The sequence below is a fragment of the Mesocricetus auratus genome, unplaced genomic scaffold (genome assembly GCF_017639785.1).
Source record: "Mesocricetus auratus isolate SY011 unplaced genomic scaffold, BCM_Maur_2.0 Super-Scaffold_100006, whole genome shotgun sequence".
NCBI lineage: Eukaryota > Metazoa > Chordata > Mammalia > Rodentia > Cricetidae > Mesocricetus > Mesocricetus auratus.
Genome location: NW_024429190.1, coordinates 70,990,503 through 71,005,654, shown reverse-complemented (window position 1 = coordinate 71,005,654; position 15,152 = coordinate 70,990,503). Strand labels below are relative to the sequence as shown.

Here is a 15,152-nt window from a genome sequence, read left to right as displayed (position 1 = left end):
GGCTGGCCTTGGTGTACTCCAATAAATTCACTGCCTACAGGAGATCTTCACATGACCTTTCCTGGGGATCTCATATCCCTCCTTTTCAAATACGCCTTGCTCACTGCTTTCTTTAAAACATGACTTTTCTTAGCCTTAACGTACTCCCTTTAAAAAAAATAAAACTTAGCAGGCGTTCAAAAGAATGGGTTTCACTACAGTACTTTAACCAAATATGTGTGTGTATATGTATATATGCATGCATGTATGTATATCATTGTATTTTGCTCATATTCACCTCCCACTAGCTTCCCCCATCAACTCCTCCCCCTTGCAGGACCCCTTCCTCTACCAACAGTCCCCCTTGTGCTTCCCCTGCCCCCCCTCACACACACACACACACACACACACACACACACACACACTTGTTCCCTTACAACAGAGAACATGAAGTATTTTCTTCTTCACTTCAGCTACTTTCAATGCCAGTCATGACAGATGCTGGGAACTGGTTCCTTATCCACCACCACTCCCATTGACTCCCCTGCCTGATGTCTGCTATACATCACCCCTCTCACCACTGCCCACCACGTTCCAGATTTCACATATGAACACAGAAGACCCCAGACTTCTACTTCTGATGCCTTTACTTCCTAGGTCTCTGTCAAGTCTGCCTAAACTTCCATTCCCAGAACCCCTTAGTGAGGCCCTTCAAGATCATGCATGACAAGGACTAGTGGCCAAGTCTTATAACCAACCCCCTTTACTCCTGTATTTATCTGCCACAAAACAGCAGATGAAATATTTATGAAGTGAAAAATGAACAAATTATTTCCCATACGCCAGGTCTTTTAATGGCCAGCCAACAATAGTGTTAACTCCAGCAGAGCACTGTGCAGTGAGTTCACAGGACAGTGTTCAGTGAGGTCACAGGGTACATGCAGTGAGGTCACAGGACAGTGTGCAGTGAGGTCACAGGGCACTGTGCAGTGAGGTCACAGGGCACATGCAGTGAGGTCACAGGGCACTGTGCAATCCTCATTGTTCCTCACCAGCCTCATCCTTGAGGTTCCCCTCTTTGGTCTTTCAGGTAGAAAGACTTACTACACTTCTCTAGACATTCAGGTTGGCCCCTCGCTGTTTGCTTACCCTCAGAAATCCTTTCCCACCTTCTCCTGATGAACACCCACTATCCTTCAAAGCGTTTCCTCCATCTGTCCTCACTGCCGTCTCTCCTCAAGAGCCAGCCTCTTTCATGCCACTGCTTCTCCTCATGCCCTCTTGTACTTCAGGACACACCATGCGCTTTTAACTACTTACTCAGACACCAGTTTCTCCTGCTTGAGTAGGCTTGCCCTAAGGCATGGTCTCTATCGTTTTCATCTTTCTATCCCCAAGCCTGGCACACCCAGGCTCTACAAGGGAGAAGGGGAAAGTGAACAGGACTGAATGTTACCAGGAGGTGCGTATTTGTGTAGCTCTGTCAGCACCTTGGGGACCATATTAAAGATAATTGTTTAATATAGTTTCCATATGTTTTATTCAATTACTGTAAAGGGATTCCAACTTCATAAACAGAGACAGATTCATGAGTGGTGCAGGCAGATTCCTGCCCATTTATTTCTTTAATTAAAACTCTGCCTACAGGCCCTTGGTGAGTCTTAGCAACAACAAAATAGATCAAAATACACGTGAAATGCCGTATTTCTTCCTGTTCACCTAATTAATAAACCAAAATAACAACTGACTCTATCTGTAAGAAGTAAGACTAGACTAAACGCAGTGGTATGCAGTTTTTTTTTGCTGTGTAGTAGGCAGGACTTTGCCAGAGAGGTTGGGCTAAGTTAGAGACTGAGAAAGATGGTCTGTAAAGCTGCAGTGGCTGAAACTCCGTCACCAGCGATAATATAGGGAACAGTCAGATAGTGCAGAGAGGGGACAGGGGCACTCATAACCCCAGCACCCTATAAAACTTGTCCTTTCTGAGACAAGTCAGACTATAGAAACAAAGTTCAATTGCAAATATAAAATCTGTAATTTCTTCAAAATAGTGCCAACCTTAATCCTCCTGCTGTACCACGTGGGAATTGAAAGAACGCATTGTTAATCTGCCATGGAATTGGGGCAATTACACGGCTAATCTAAGCACCGGGGCCATGTTCACAGCCTGTCCTCATCACCATGGGCAAGCTGTTTAACGGCGGCTGCACTGCATCGTTAATTGGATGACCTGGCCTTAAACTGCCTGGCTCTACTCAACACAAAGGAGAGATTCACACAGTTGGAAGAAAGGGACTTATTCCTGAGGAACTACATCTTCTACTGGAACCCATGGAGCACCCCTGCTTAACTCTTGGCTGCTTCCTTCCAAGACCCCATGGATGCTCGGATTAACTAACAGAGGTCGGCGAAAGCAGTGGGAAAGACAGACACCAAAGCGACAGTGGGAAAGACAGATGCCAAAGCGAGAGAGACTTTAGTAATGTTGCCTAGGGAAGGTTTCCATTTACGAACAATGTGTTTAGTTTTACTGGGGAGGGTGAGCATAGGTTACTTTTTTTCTTTTCCCCACATTCTTTCTTAAGAAACTTCTATCTGGCAGTACTGGTGAACCCTCAGTTGAACATGTGACATAACTCTGGATCCTTCTTCTCACTAATACTAAATGGTGACATCTAATGCAAATGCACAATTTTGGTTGACCACTACAATGCTTCCAACACATCTTTTATAGTTAGTAACAGGCTCTTCTTCATCAGCCTTTCTATCCTCACTTGGAAACACAAGAGACTATGGGACAAAGAAACACAATTAAAAACTCTCTCTGACTGGTCCAGCTCTCTGCTGAGCATAAGCCAAAACCATGGACAAGCACTCAGAGACAGTAGCTCCACTCCTTCAGAACCCTTCTGCTGTTGGGCCAACTCAGCCCATTTCTCAATCTACCTTGCCATGAACCTCATAGCATGGCTCTCCATGCAAAAGTGTACAACACAATCGGTTACTCTTGTCATTCATTCATTAATTCATTCTGTTTCTCCCACAAGAATATGCTTTACATATGAACAGGAAGTTAGACTTAACTCTTTGGATTGGACATCTCTCGAGTTTAGAATTGTATGGCATCCAATGTGTAAAGAATGAATAAGGGAAGAGTGCTCCTGGGAAGCAGTGTTTAATTTGTTCAATGGTTGTTAATTCTCTCTCTCACTCTCTCACTGACACGTACACATATACACACACACACACATATGCACACACACATATGTACATACCCACAACCATCTAGTCAAAAGTAATAAGACTCTGATTTTATCCAAGGATCTTGAGCCTTGTTACTTCATCTTGTACTAGATACTTCTTCATTTGTTACATAAATTACAGTACAAACTTTTGGGATAACTCGAGACACATCAGAAGCCTCTGAGTAAATTCCTTCTTGGTGTTTGTAATGTCTCTGCTTCTCTTTTTCATTAACCTCAGTAACATTCCAATCACTCCAGGCTGCAGGCCTAAGAAAAGAGTTCCAGAAACTAGCTGTTTTTCTCTTCTTTATAGAAAAGCACTCATGAAGGTGCCTTACCTGGGAAGCTGTGGGAAGTGGAGATCCATCCAATCTCACAGGACTCCCAGGATGGATGTGACAGACACCACTTGAGCAGCGATGAAAATGGAACAGGTCATGGGAAGGTTTGCAAAGATGCATGATGAGTTGCAGGAAACCTATCAGTCAGCTAGCTCACTTGGTACTCAGGTAAGGCTGGAAACAATGGGAAGCGGCACTCAGCTTCCCAGCGGAATCCTGGGCAACTCAATTAACCTGTTTCTGCCACATTCCTGTCACGTACGAGTTGAGTACAGCAGCGATCCTGGTGGGGACTGCACAGGAATTTGCACATAATGTGAGCAGACAATGTGTGTGGGATACCTAATATTATTATGTTAACGAGCATACAATCACGGGCTACCAGGGACTCAAGAGGTCATGGTAGTCATTCTGTATCTGACCACAATTAAGTCATCCCAGAGGGATTGGAGTCTGGTCTCTTCTAAAAGACGCCTATAAAACAGGGGTCCTGGGACACTTCTGTTTGTCAAGGATGCCCTTGCAAACTAAAGAAGCCCCAACTAGCCACATTGGTGTGCTATGCTTCTCTTGCTCTGTGTAGAAAGGGGGTGCAGTAGTTGCACACATCTAATAAGAAAATATAGTTCTTAGAGACCTGCAGTGGCCCAGTGGTTGCAAATACAGACACTAGAGTCCCCTGACTTAGGTTCCGCCCACCCACACTCCATGCTGACAGTGTGATTTGAAGTACGTCACACCTGGAACTTCCCTAAGTCTTGGTTTCTTCTCCTGGCTCATAGCTCTCTCCACAAAGGCCAGTGTCAGGATGCAGTGATCAAAAAAGCAAACAAACAAAAAATAAAGGTAATTTCTCATGGTGCAATTATTATTCTCCCAGTCAAAAAACATCACTAAATACAAATCATTTGTTAGCTTAAAATTCTAACTCTCAAAAATGTTCATCACTTCACTTCAATCTTTTGAACTCACTCCAAATCTGTCTCTTATTTTCAATAATAACACTCAAAACTATGAGGTGATAATTATGCACAGGCTAGATTTTTTTTCCTGTCCTAGTTTCTCCTGGGATTGTGAGATCCATGGGAAAATTCATAGCCTCTTGTCAGGGTGAACTAGTGCTTGTCCAGCTCTATACAATCCCTAGGAAAGCCGAGAATCTCACACAGCATCTGCATTTAAAAAGACCTGTGTTCTTTGCGATCTGTTTCCTTTCCACTGAGACCTCAGGCACAGGGTCCCCAGCTGGACATGGGGAACCACATAGATCAGTTTCTCAGATCCCAACACATCATAACACACTTCTGTAAAGATGGGGGTGGGGAAAAGGAGAGGAGGGGGAGAAGGGGGAAGAGGAAGAAGAAGGAAAACATGTTTTCTCTTTCTGTTGTTTCCTTTCTGTGCTTTCCCAGCACACAGGGCTATGTGCTATACTTAATGTCTCTTAGGGGGCCGGGAACTTTCTAAAAATCAGGGACCATAAGGAAGCTGTTGCATAGTAGTTTCCTCTGAGTTGATATGTTCCATCTTGGAAGCGAGCTAGGTAAGACTCAGAATGTTGTAAAGGCAGGAAATAGTCCCTCCAACAGGGAAGCCCATTAAAACTCACGTTGTTCTAAAGCAGTGATTCTCAACTTGTGGGCCTCAACCCAAAACACCCTTTCACATGGATAACCCAAGACTATCAGAAAACACTGATATTCACATTATGATTCGAAACAGTAGCAAAATTAGAGTTACAAAGTAGCAATGAAAATAATTTTCTGGCTGAGGGTTACCACAGCGTGAGGAAAGGAGTTAAAGGGCAGCAGCATTGAAAGCCACGGTTGGAGAAGGGAGGCTCCCTAAGCCTTGGGAAGTAAACACTCAGAAGCTTCAGGAAGTTCCTGAAATTGACCAGACGTATTAGGCCTCTCCGTCTCCAAACCTCTATAAGCAGTAAGAATTAATGAGAGGCACTCTGAGATCATCTGAACTGCTTGGAGAGAAGTAGGCCAAATGAGCTGTATGGGTGAAGCAGAGGCTAGCAAGCCGCCTAGGAAAGGCAGAGTCTCTCCAACTTGTCAAGTTGCCTACAAGTAGTGCAATGAACTCCAGGGCTCCAGTCATCGTCCATGCTGAGGGATGGGCAGGGTGTCCTTGGTGATGCAGCTGCTTTTGAGTAATTCTTAACCCCTCACCCGTACCCCTGTAAGTAACCCAAATAAAATGCATTGGTTCAACATGTTGGACTCTGGCGGCATCTTTACATTGGGGAGAGTAGATGTCTGTTCTGATAGCCTCAGGGGTAGTGCTCCTCCATTTGGTGAACCCAAAATCACGGAAGAGGACTGAGTGGCAGTTTAAGAAGAGAACAGACAGTGTTCCTTCATCTCAGGTCAGGTGGGTCCCTTAGAAAGTGGATGCATCACTCTCCACCAAAGTACACAGAACAGATGAAGTCACATGGGGGAAGGCTGCACTGTGTGAGCCCTGGGATAGCATCAGGACACACAGTATCATAAACAATTCCTATATTCCATAGGTGGTTGGGGGAAACAGAGAAACAGATTTTTAAGACCATAGAGCTTGGGCAATGCATGTATCACACACACACACACACACACACACACACACACACACACACACACACACACAAACATATGCATGTCCACATACATTTGGATAGAAATCAGGACATATGAAGAAGAGTGAAGTTTCTGGGTCCCATGTAAACTGCTGAACTCTGCACCTTCTTGGAAGTAAAGGCTCACCCCTCGATGTACCTGAACACCTGAGTATATGGCCCTCTATTTATAGCAATTAAGCAATGGGACTTCAAATTTCCCAGGAACTGTATATTCCCAGGCTTCTTTCATCCTGCCACAGTGCCTGTGCGGAAGACAATTACACTTTGAATGCTGTGAAGGCAGAGCTCAGAGAGGTCAGGGGTCTGGGTATCTGGAATCTGAGTCCACACACTTCTTGCTGTGCAATGTCTGAAATGTTCACCCTAACTTTCAATCCATGATTTTCAGTGAGCATCCATTCAAATCTGGAGTTGAAACTACCATAAGCTGGTAAGAACAAGGTCAAATCTGCAGCATGCTTACAGTGGCAAAGAAACCCTTAAATCTGACAAAAGAACAAAAGACTCAGAGTACTACAGCAGAATGCTAAAAGCTACGGTGTTTTGGGCAGAAGGAAGCTATTTTTCTATTTTTCCTAACACCGAAAAATCCTTTACAAGACTCACTATAAGACACGGTCAATGCATTATCATTTTCAGTTGCATAAACCAAACAATTCCTATATAGACATGACAGCATCTTGCATGATTGGAAAAGACCCTGCCACCCCACACAACCTCTCAAAACCATGCCTTTCATTTCTGACTCTCTTCCTGGTGACCTGGCTACAGAGTTGGCATTTAGGATGCCATCAACCCTCTATGGGTGATATGACAAGGTGACAACATGAACAGCCTCAAAATCTTGACTACCATTTGGATTTTGCCCTAAAGAGAAAAATTCCTATTTGAGCTCCAATTAGAAGGTGAGAGTAGAATCTTGCTTAACTAGCTGCTCAGGTCTGTAAAGGAATTTCCAGCTGTGTCTTCTGAGAACCAGACTGTGGTCTCTTGAAGGTCATCTATGATTCACAGGACAGAAAAGATCAGCAGGGTTACTCTTTTCTATGCTGGCCTCCTGATTCACCACAAACACTGAGAAGCCTGTTCGTAGGAAGTCTAAGATCTCCCTGGCTGTAATTCCACCTCCTAGGATTTTTACATGGTAATCCCCCAGGCATCATGTCTGTCAAGCAAACTTACCTTCACAACGTCCAGTGCTCTCCAAGTAAAAGTGGGCTCCACACTGGGGCACACACTCGCCATGGGGGACATTTGTTCCTGAGGGCTGCTCCACCCGTAGTCCTGCCTCTGGCTTCTTACACTCCACACAGTGAGAGGGCTCGGGACCCACACAAGTGTGGCAGGAGGCATGGCAGGCTGTAAGTTGGAATAACATGCAGAAAGCAACTCAAAGATCAAGATCAAGTATGTGCTTCAATCCAACGTAAGTCCCTCCCGAGGTCAGAAGCATTTAGAAAGTTCAGGAGGGACATCCTTGCAGAAGAGGATTTTTCCAGTGTTGCACACAAGGCACAGAGCTAGTGATGCTGTCTGCGAGAGGGAAAGTGAGGACGGGAAAATAAGTATCATCTCTCAGCTCCTAGAAGGGCTGTCAGGCAGGATGACAATAAAACCCAGCAAACTGGACAATATTTGCTTGGCTCTCCGGAGAAGCACATTCACTGAACGACCATTTAACATCATGCCATCGGTTTTTATTGAAGATTTTCAGATGCATTTGTACGGAGGCTGTTACTCTACCCCTTGCAAAACTGGTCGTTATGTGACTGACCGTTATGTTCATCCATCATGTGCTATGGAGAGGCCCAGGCAACAGAGTTTTCTTGGGATTTATTGGGGGAAGCTGTCTTTCTAAACAAGGAAGAGGCCTTCTTTGAGCATGGATGAAACTTCCCAGTCTATAATAGGGTTTTGTTTTCCCTGGTGAGTCTTAAAAACCAAAGCCAGTACTGTATGCGATCCTCTCCATGCCCAAATATTGATATAATTAACTCGCTGGTTCTTTAAAAGATTCTCTAAACGCTTGCTTTCTTTCAAATACTTAATGAAACTTGTTTGCTATAATTTTCCCCTCTGCTTTTTTCACTTTTCTGAGGTGCAAACAAATAAAACTTTTTAAATTAAAGGTTCACCCCAGTGTTCTATGTTCAAAAGGCTCAACTGCTACTGCCCTCCCCAGGAGCCCAGAGCCTTTTGGCAAACAGCAATTTAAGATTTTCTATTTCACTCAGCCAGAGGCATTGCTAGTGATTCTCAGTCTGCTAGCAGTATCATTAACAAAAAGTTCTTCAGGGAACAGCAAATGAAGTCTATAAACATTAGCAATCGCAGGAAAGCTCAGAAGGGGGGAGGTAAAAATCAATGTATGTTCCAGGAGATAACATTCCCTGCAAGGATGGCCAGAACACTCATGAACTTTTTGAATGGGCTTAGTGTGTGTGTGAGCTCGCGCGCACGCATGCGCACACATGCATCTGTATATGTATGTTTCAGATTACCATGCCTTCATAAAACTATTAAGATGAAAAGAAAACAGCATAGACAGGTTAGTCCCCATGTCCTCCATGGGACTGGATTCAGGGATTTCCACAGACACCAAAGTCTCTTTTATAAACTGGCCTGGCATTTGCATATAGTCTACACCTGTCCACATGTACATCTGATCTTAGATTCAGAAAGTACTTAATATAACATCAGCACATATCATGTACATGGAGCAGGTTAAAGCTTCATTTTTGGAAAATTTCTGGAATTTCTTCTTTATATTTTTTGCCAGTCAGTGGTTGCATTTTGGGGTTGTGGAACCAAAAGCCAACAGAGAGAGATGGCGCAGCCTCTGATGTGTTTGTAGCCACTTAGATACACGAGAGGAAAAGTTGTACTGGAAAGTAATATTTGGGTGGGCCGGGGGAGGGCTGGAGTCAGCCCGTGTCCTTGTGACTGGGCATGAGGAATGACAGTGAAACCAAGCATACCTTCGCAGACCCCACTGTTGGGATAGAAGCCCTCTCCACAGCTTGACAGGCAGTGTCCCTGATGGAGAGCCCGGGGGTGGGTGCAGGCCGTACAGTGAGAAGCTGCAGGTCCAGAGCAGCTGGCACAGGACACGTGACAAACTGAGGAGGAGAGAGAAGCGCACCAGGCTGCAGGCACCACAGAGACAACCCCTGCTGATCCTCCTCCCTGGTGTCATGCCACACCAAAGCGGAAACGTGATGGCAGATGGCTATGTCGTCAGAACCGTACCCATCCCCCACACCTAACCTTTGCCCACGCTCTACCTGTTACCAGTGCCTTCTATTTGCATTAAGTGCTTTGCATGTAATGATACTTTTTAGTCCGATGACAACATTTGGAAGTTGGTATTGCTAACCACATTTTACAGTTAGGGAAACTGAGGCCTTGGGCGGTTAAATTTTACCCAAGGGACTGGCGAGATAGCTTAGTTAGTGAAAGCATTAGGCCCAGAGAGCTCTCTTGAGAAGTGGGTGTGGTGATGCATGTTTATAGCTGCAGTGTTGGGAAGTGGATGTGAGCAGGACCCCGGGGCTCACTAGACAGCCTAGCCAAACTGGCGAGCACAGCCCCAGGCCAGACTTGTCTCAACTATCAAGGTATACAGCTTCTGAAGAACTAAAGCTGACCTCTGACCACCCCACACATTCTCTTTCTCTCTCTCTGTCTGTGTCTCTCTCTCTGTCTCTCTGTCTCTGTCTCTCCCTCTCCCCCCCCTCTCCATCCCTCCCCTTCCCTCCTCCCTGATCTCTTAAACCAAGATCACAGAGCTCATTCAGAGCAAGGCTTGGATGTTGTTTGTGGGAATCTAAGCCTCCCTGTCTGGACAATAAGAAAAGTGGACAATTCATATCCTAGAATTCCTCTTAGCTCAAGCCTAGTTCAGTCCAGGTCCAGAGGGTGGGCTAGATGGTGACTGAACATATGTCTACCTTTGGCATCTATGCTCCTAAGAATTACATCAGAGTCTGACTGGTATGTATGACAATGTTATGACAATGCTCCCACCCAGCCCCTGCTTTACCCTGTGTTAACAGGACCCTAAGAGCATGGCCCAGGCTGAGCCTTGAGAAACTCAGGACAGCAGTGAGATAGATACAGGCAAAAAGTTCAGGAGGATGGTGGTCGGAGCCAGGCGCGGGGAGGCAGGGGATGGATGAGAACCTTGGGGCTGAGGAAAAGTGATAAACTTTGGTCCATAGAGAGGTCAGCAAACAAAGGGAGTCAGATAAAGTGATGCAGGTGTCTGAGCTCAAATATTCTGTTCTAAAAGGCACTGAGGCAGAAGTAAGAACTGCCTCAGAGTGAGTTTCAGAGAAGAGGGGTAAGCAAGTTATGTGGAGCAGAATGCCTTCTTAGACAAGGAAGAGACCCAAGCCAAGCCTACATAAACTGAAACAGTCGCAAATGGTGATGATTCATGAGTTTACCAACCCAAAAGAACCATTATACAAATTGCACATAAAAATACTCGAGCTTTACTGGCTACCAAACTCAGTTTTCTTTCTTATTTAACTTTTGTTATGCTCCGTCACTGCTGATATGAGTTTATAAATGCCAGGGAAGGAATGATTTTGTCATCACTGACACAGGTTAGCACCAGTTTACAAGCTCATGAAGACAGCATCTTAAAGATCTTCTTGACATTTCAAACAGAGCAAATGATCTCTGGGGATGACTGACAGGCATGAGGCTTACATGTACTTACTGCATCCTACGGGATCCACTCACATCTCCCATTCCCACACTCCCCTCTCCCATACTAGACACGTAGCTTCTATTATGAAAAAGTTGTTCCTTTAAAGTAACCTGTTCCCTGAATACACCAATTATCAATGAGAAGCAGGTGGCACCAAATGCCGCCAAATACACATTAAATACTTCTGATGATGTTAGTGATGATGGTGGTGGTGGTCATGATGATGGTGGTGATGACACATCTCATACCTTTGCATCTTCCAGTAGTATCAGCATAGTATCCATCAGGGCACTCAGAAATGCATTTCCCATCATGCAACACTGTCTTCTCAGTACAGGTAAGACATCTGGGACTATTGGGGCCACAGCTCTTACAGGACTGATCGCAAGCTAATGGGAAGAAAAAAGCCACCAGAGGGGGGTGACAGTGAGCACACAGCAGTGACCTCTCTCTTCACAATGTCCCAGATTGGCACTAGTATCTCCCAGTCTCATTCCCTGGTTTCTCAGAAGAGTTCTTGGCCCTTGATTCCAAACTGCTTTCCTTTCCAAGTTAGAAGGATAATGGAAGAATTATTCACCAAGCAAAGCGCAACAAATACTGTGAGGCACACCCACCAGCATATCCAATTCAATATGGGATTTAAAACTGAAATGCCTGAAGAAGCAGGGCAGACAGACTTAGCAAAAATACTCACTTCCAGTTAAATTTAAGTTTATAACGAGTAACAAGTAGACTTTGTCTAACTAAGAAGCAAATATACTCAATTTTCCCTACATAAAGCAATACTTCAGGAATTTGGATTTCGCTCAGACCATGCTGGGTAAAACATACTGAAATTGTTGAACTCTTCAGTCTTCCAAGATCTACACATCCACACCCACCCACCCACCCACCCACCCACCCACACACACACACACACACATTTATCTACCCTCAAAACTCCCCAAAGGCCCTCATGAGGTGTTACACTAGGTGGCAGAGACACAAAAGTTAAATTAATTTGAGTTCTAGTTCAGATGGCATATTAAATAGTATAGGAAGGTGAATACAAATATCAAATATACCATTCATAAAGTATATGAGATAGGAGGGAGGGAAAATCCAGAAAGGACATTAAGAAGAAGTGACCTGTCAATCGACGTCATCTTAGAAATTTAGTCAGACCAGGTAGGACTGACAGGAACAACCCCTAAGCTGAAAAAGCAGTCACAGCTCAGGAAATGGTATGCTGTCTAGGAAGCAGAAGTTCCACGATGAAAGAGCAGTGGGCAGGCCTAGATAGAGGGAGCCTGTGGCCACACTGATGCTTAGATTCTGATCCTCTGGAAGTCATGGCTACTTGAGAGTTACTCTTTAGCCTCACCTTGTGACAGGCACTGAAAGACCCTACAGTTTTAAGCACAGTGGAAAGATGGCCACACATAGAGATAAGAAAGATCCCTCTGGCTACAGTTTGAAGAAGTGAAAAGAACTGGGACCACTTGCAAGATCATGTCCATGCTCTTGGAGCAGATGATTAGGGGACAGATTTGAGAGTAGTGAAAAATAAATTGTATCAGATGAGTTCCAAGAGTCTGTATTGGGGGACAAGGTATGTCCCTCAGCCACCAAAGAACACAATGTGGTGGCGGGTGTTATGACTCAATTTGGGATGAATGTGGTCCAGCCTGGTTTGTAGTTCTGGTACTCAAAGGACTACTCATTGCTCATTAGATAAAACTAGGTTTTGAAAGCAGACATGAGTTAGTTTATTTAACAACAGCATGCAAGACAACACAGAACAAAAAGAAGGATCAGTGGACATGTAACAAGCTAGAAGGCAAAAAAAAACAAAAAATAATGGAAGTTACTAAAAAGGAATGATCCCATGACAGAACACAAACAAGGAAACATGGTGGCTGAGAAACTAAGAGGAAGAAGGCTCAAGAGACTGTTGTTGACATAAAGGACAAATAAGGTCTTAGAAGGTTTCCCTACACTTGGAAATTGGGCTCTAATGTCACACATTCCAGTGGGCTCCAGGGACAGGAATCGGAGGCTATGATGATAAATGGTCTGTTAAAGACCTGTGGCTGTGAAAGGAAGGGCCTGGAAGAGCAATACTGAAAAGGGATGGAGGCTGCAAGTGTAGACCCAGAAAGAAGATCTTCCAAGACAAGTCTGAATGATTGGTAAAAGAATATCTAGATACAAAAAGGGGTGTGCCCTAAAGTATTTCAAGAACTTAAAACAAAAGGAGCTAGGTCATCAGGACACACATTCTACCTTGGTGAGGACTGCCTAGACCCAAATGAGCAAGGCAATGACCTCAACATCAAAGAATAAGAACATTATCCTAACATACGTAAAGCCAAGCCAGAGTCTGAAAAGCCTCCTTAGCTCCCAGTCCCCCAAAATTCACAAAGTCCCTAATTCTAGGACAATTATCACAATAGAATAATATTGTCTAGAAGCTAAACAAAATTTCCTGAAAACGAAGACCTGAAGAAACTTGGTAAAATTAAGAATTGACTAATAATTGTAACATTATATATCAAACATTTCCAGACAACTCTAAAGGAATATTTAAAGGATAATGTAAATTTAAATACAATCAGTGGCAAGACATCTTTTCATTCCAAATTAGTCTGGAACTTCAGTATAACAGCGATAAAAATTCTAGTTGAATTTTCTTAATAATCTGATACGTGTAGTCTAATGTCTAAGTTAACTTTGAAGAAGAGTGAAAGGCAGGGGAGGCGCTCCCCAATCAGCTTTATGACAAACTACCAGGCAATAGACATTAATGGGCAAAAGAGGGCGATGCTGACATGAGGGCTGAGATGTGGAGTGTGGACTAGCTGACATGAATGTGTGTGCATGTGGACCTTTGCCACACAATAGATATCAAAATAAAGGGTAGGACTGAGTTGCTAGTCATGTTGGGAAAACTGGAGAGCAAAATTGAGAAAAACCAAGTTGTATGACTTCGCAGGTCACAAACATAAATGAGATCTCGAGGGGTCAGCAACTTAAATTTACATTGCTAAATTAATGAAAGAAAATGCAGAGCAGTTAATTTGTGAATTAATATCTTCTTAAAAATTCAACAGTAAAGCTTTTAAATGAAGCGTAATAACAAAAATGAGTTAAATGTTCCTGTTACAATGTACTTCACATGTGTATGAAATTGTCAAAGAGCAAGTTAAATCAATAGAAAACAGGGAAACAATGAAGGACATCGTATTCAAAGATAGAAGAAACGAGAATGGGAAGTAGATGCACATTTAAAAGGAGATGGCTAAGAAGTAGCAGAGTGGTAACACTTGCCTAGCATGCTCAAGGCCCTAGCTTCAGTCCCCAACACCAAAAAGAAAAAGAAAAAAAATCGTAAAACAGAACAGTGAAAAAATTAACATCTATAAAATAATAGGGAAGTACACAGAAAAAACATAGAAAAATGGGTAAAGAAATTACAAAGCAGACTTACACAGAGGAAAGTCAATGTCCCTTTATGTCTGTCTACTAGCCAGGAAATCTCGGGAGCTTGGTGGTCCCTAGTGATGGGCACCATATGGAGTTGACAGAACCTCCAACCTTGGAGATTGCACAGCTATTCAGAACAGCCTGATATTAGTTTATCAAATAAAACCCAGGTAGAACCAATAAACCAGCAATGTTGCTCCTGGCCAAAGTCCCAGGGAAGATTCCAGATAAGCTCATCAAGAGGCAGGACTGTGGCTATTGACAAATGCTCTCTGGTGACAACAGGAGGGTGGAGAGAATAGAGGAGACCAGGCACTGGGAGACAGGAAGAGTGATGGAGGTGTACCAGGGAGTGCCCTGCAACCACCAGAAGTGAAGGGCCCTGAAAAGATACTACTGAGTTAGAAAACCAGGGGACATCAAAAGCCCTGAGCATGCTATTGTGTGACACAGTTAAATATGTATGCTCTCAAAACACCATTTAGAAAAGCCCCTAAGAACAAAAGCAACTTTAAAAAGCTTTATGGGGTAAATAGATGGGTCAGTGGTTAAGAGCATTTGCTAATCTTCCAAGGGACCTGGGTTGGGTTCCCAGCCATCCTGGTTCCCAGGCATCCAGTTCCCTTTCCCAACCTCCATGAGCACCAGGTACACAGGTAATGCACATACATACAGGCAGTCAAAAACTCACACACATAAATAAAAAATTAGATTAAATTTTAGGAATTGGAGTAGTTATCTGAGTGAGGAAAGAAAAAAGATGGGGACAGGGT

General features: G+C 43.8%; 1 protein-coding gene across 1 annotated transcript in view; it reads right to left on the bottom strand.

Moving 5' to 3' along the window:
* The window catches only part of Fras1 (Fraser extracellular matrix complex subunit 1), a 400,187-nt gene that overhangs the window by 186,376 nt on the left and 198,659 nt on the right, over positions 1 to 15,152 (bottom strand). Inside the window, exons 16-18 of the mRNA XM_040747451.1 lie at positions 11,160 to 11,300; positions 9,173 to 9,313; positions 7,377 to 7,553 (exon numbers count right to left, since the gene is read on the bottom strand). Coding sequence (XP_040603385.1) covers positions 7,377 to 7,553; positions 9,173 to 9,313; positions 11,160 to 11,300 — 459 coding nt within the window. The remainder of the gene's footprint in view (positions 1 to 7,376; positions 7,554 to 9,172; positions 9,314 to 11,159; positions 11,301 to 15,152) is intronic.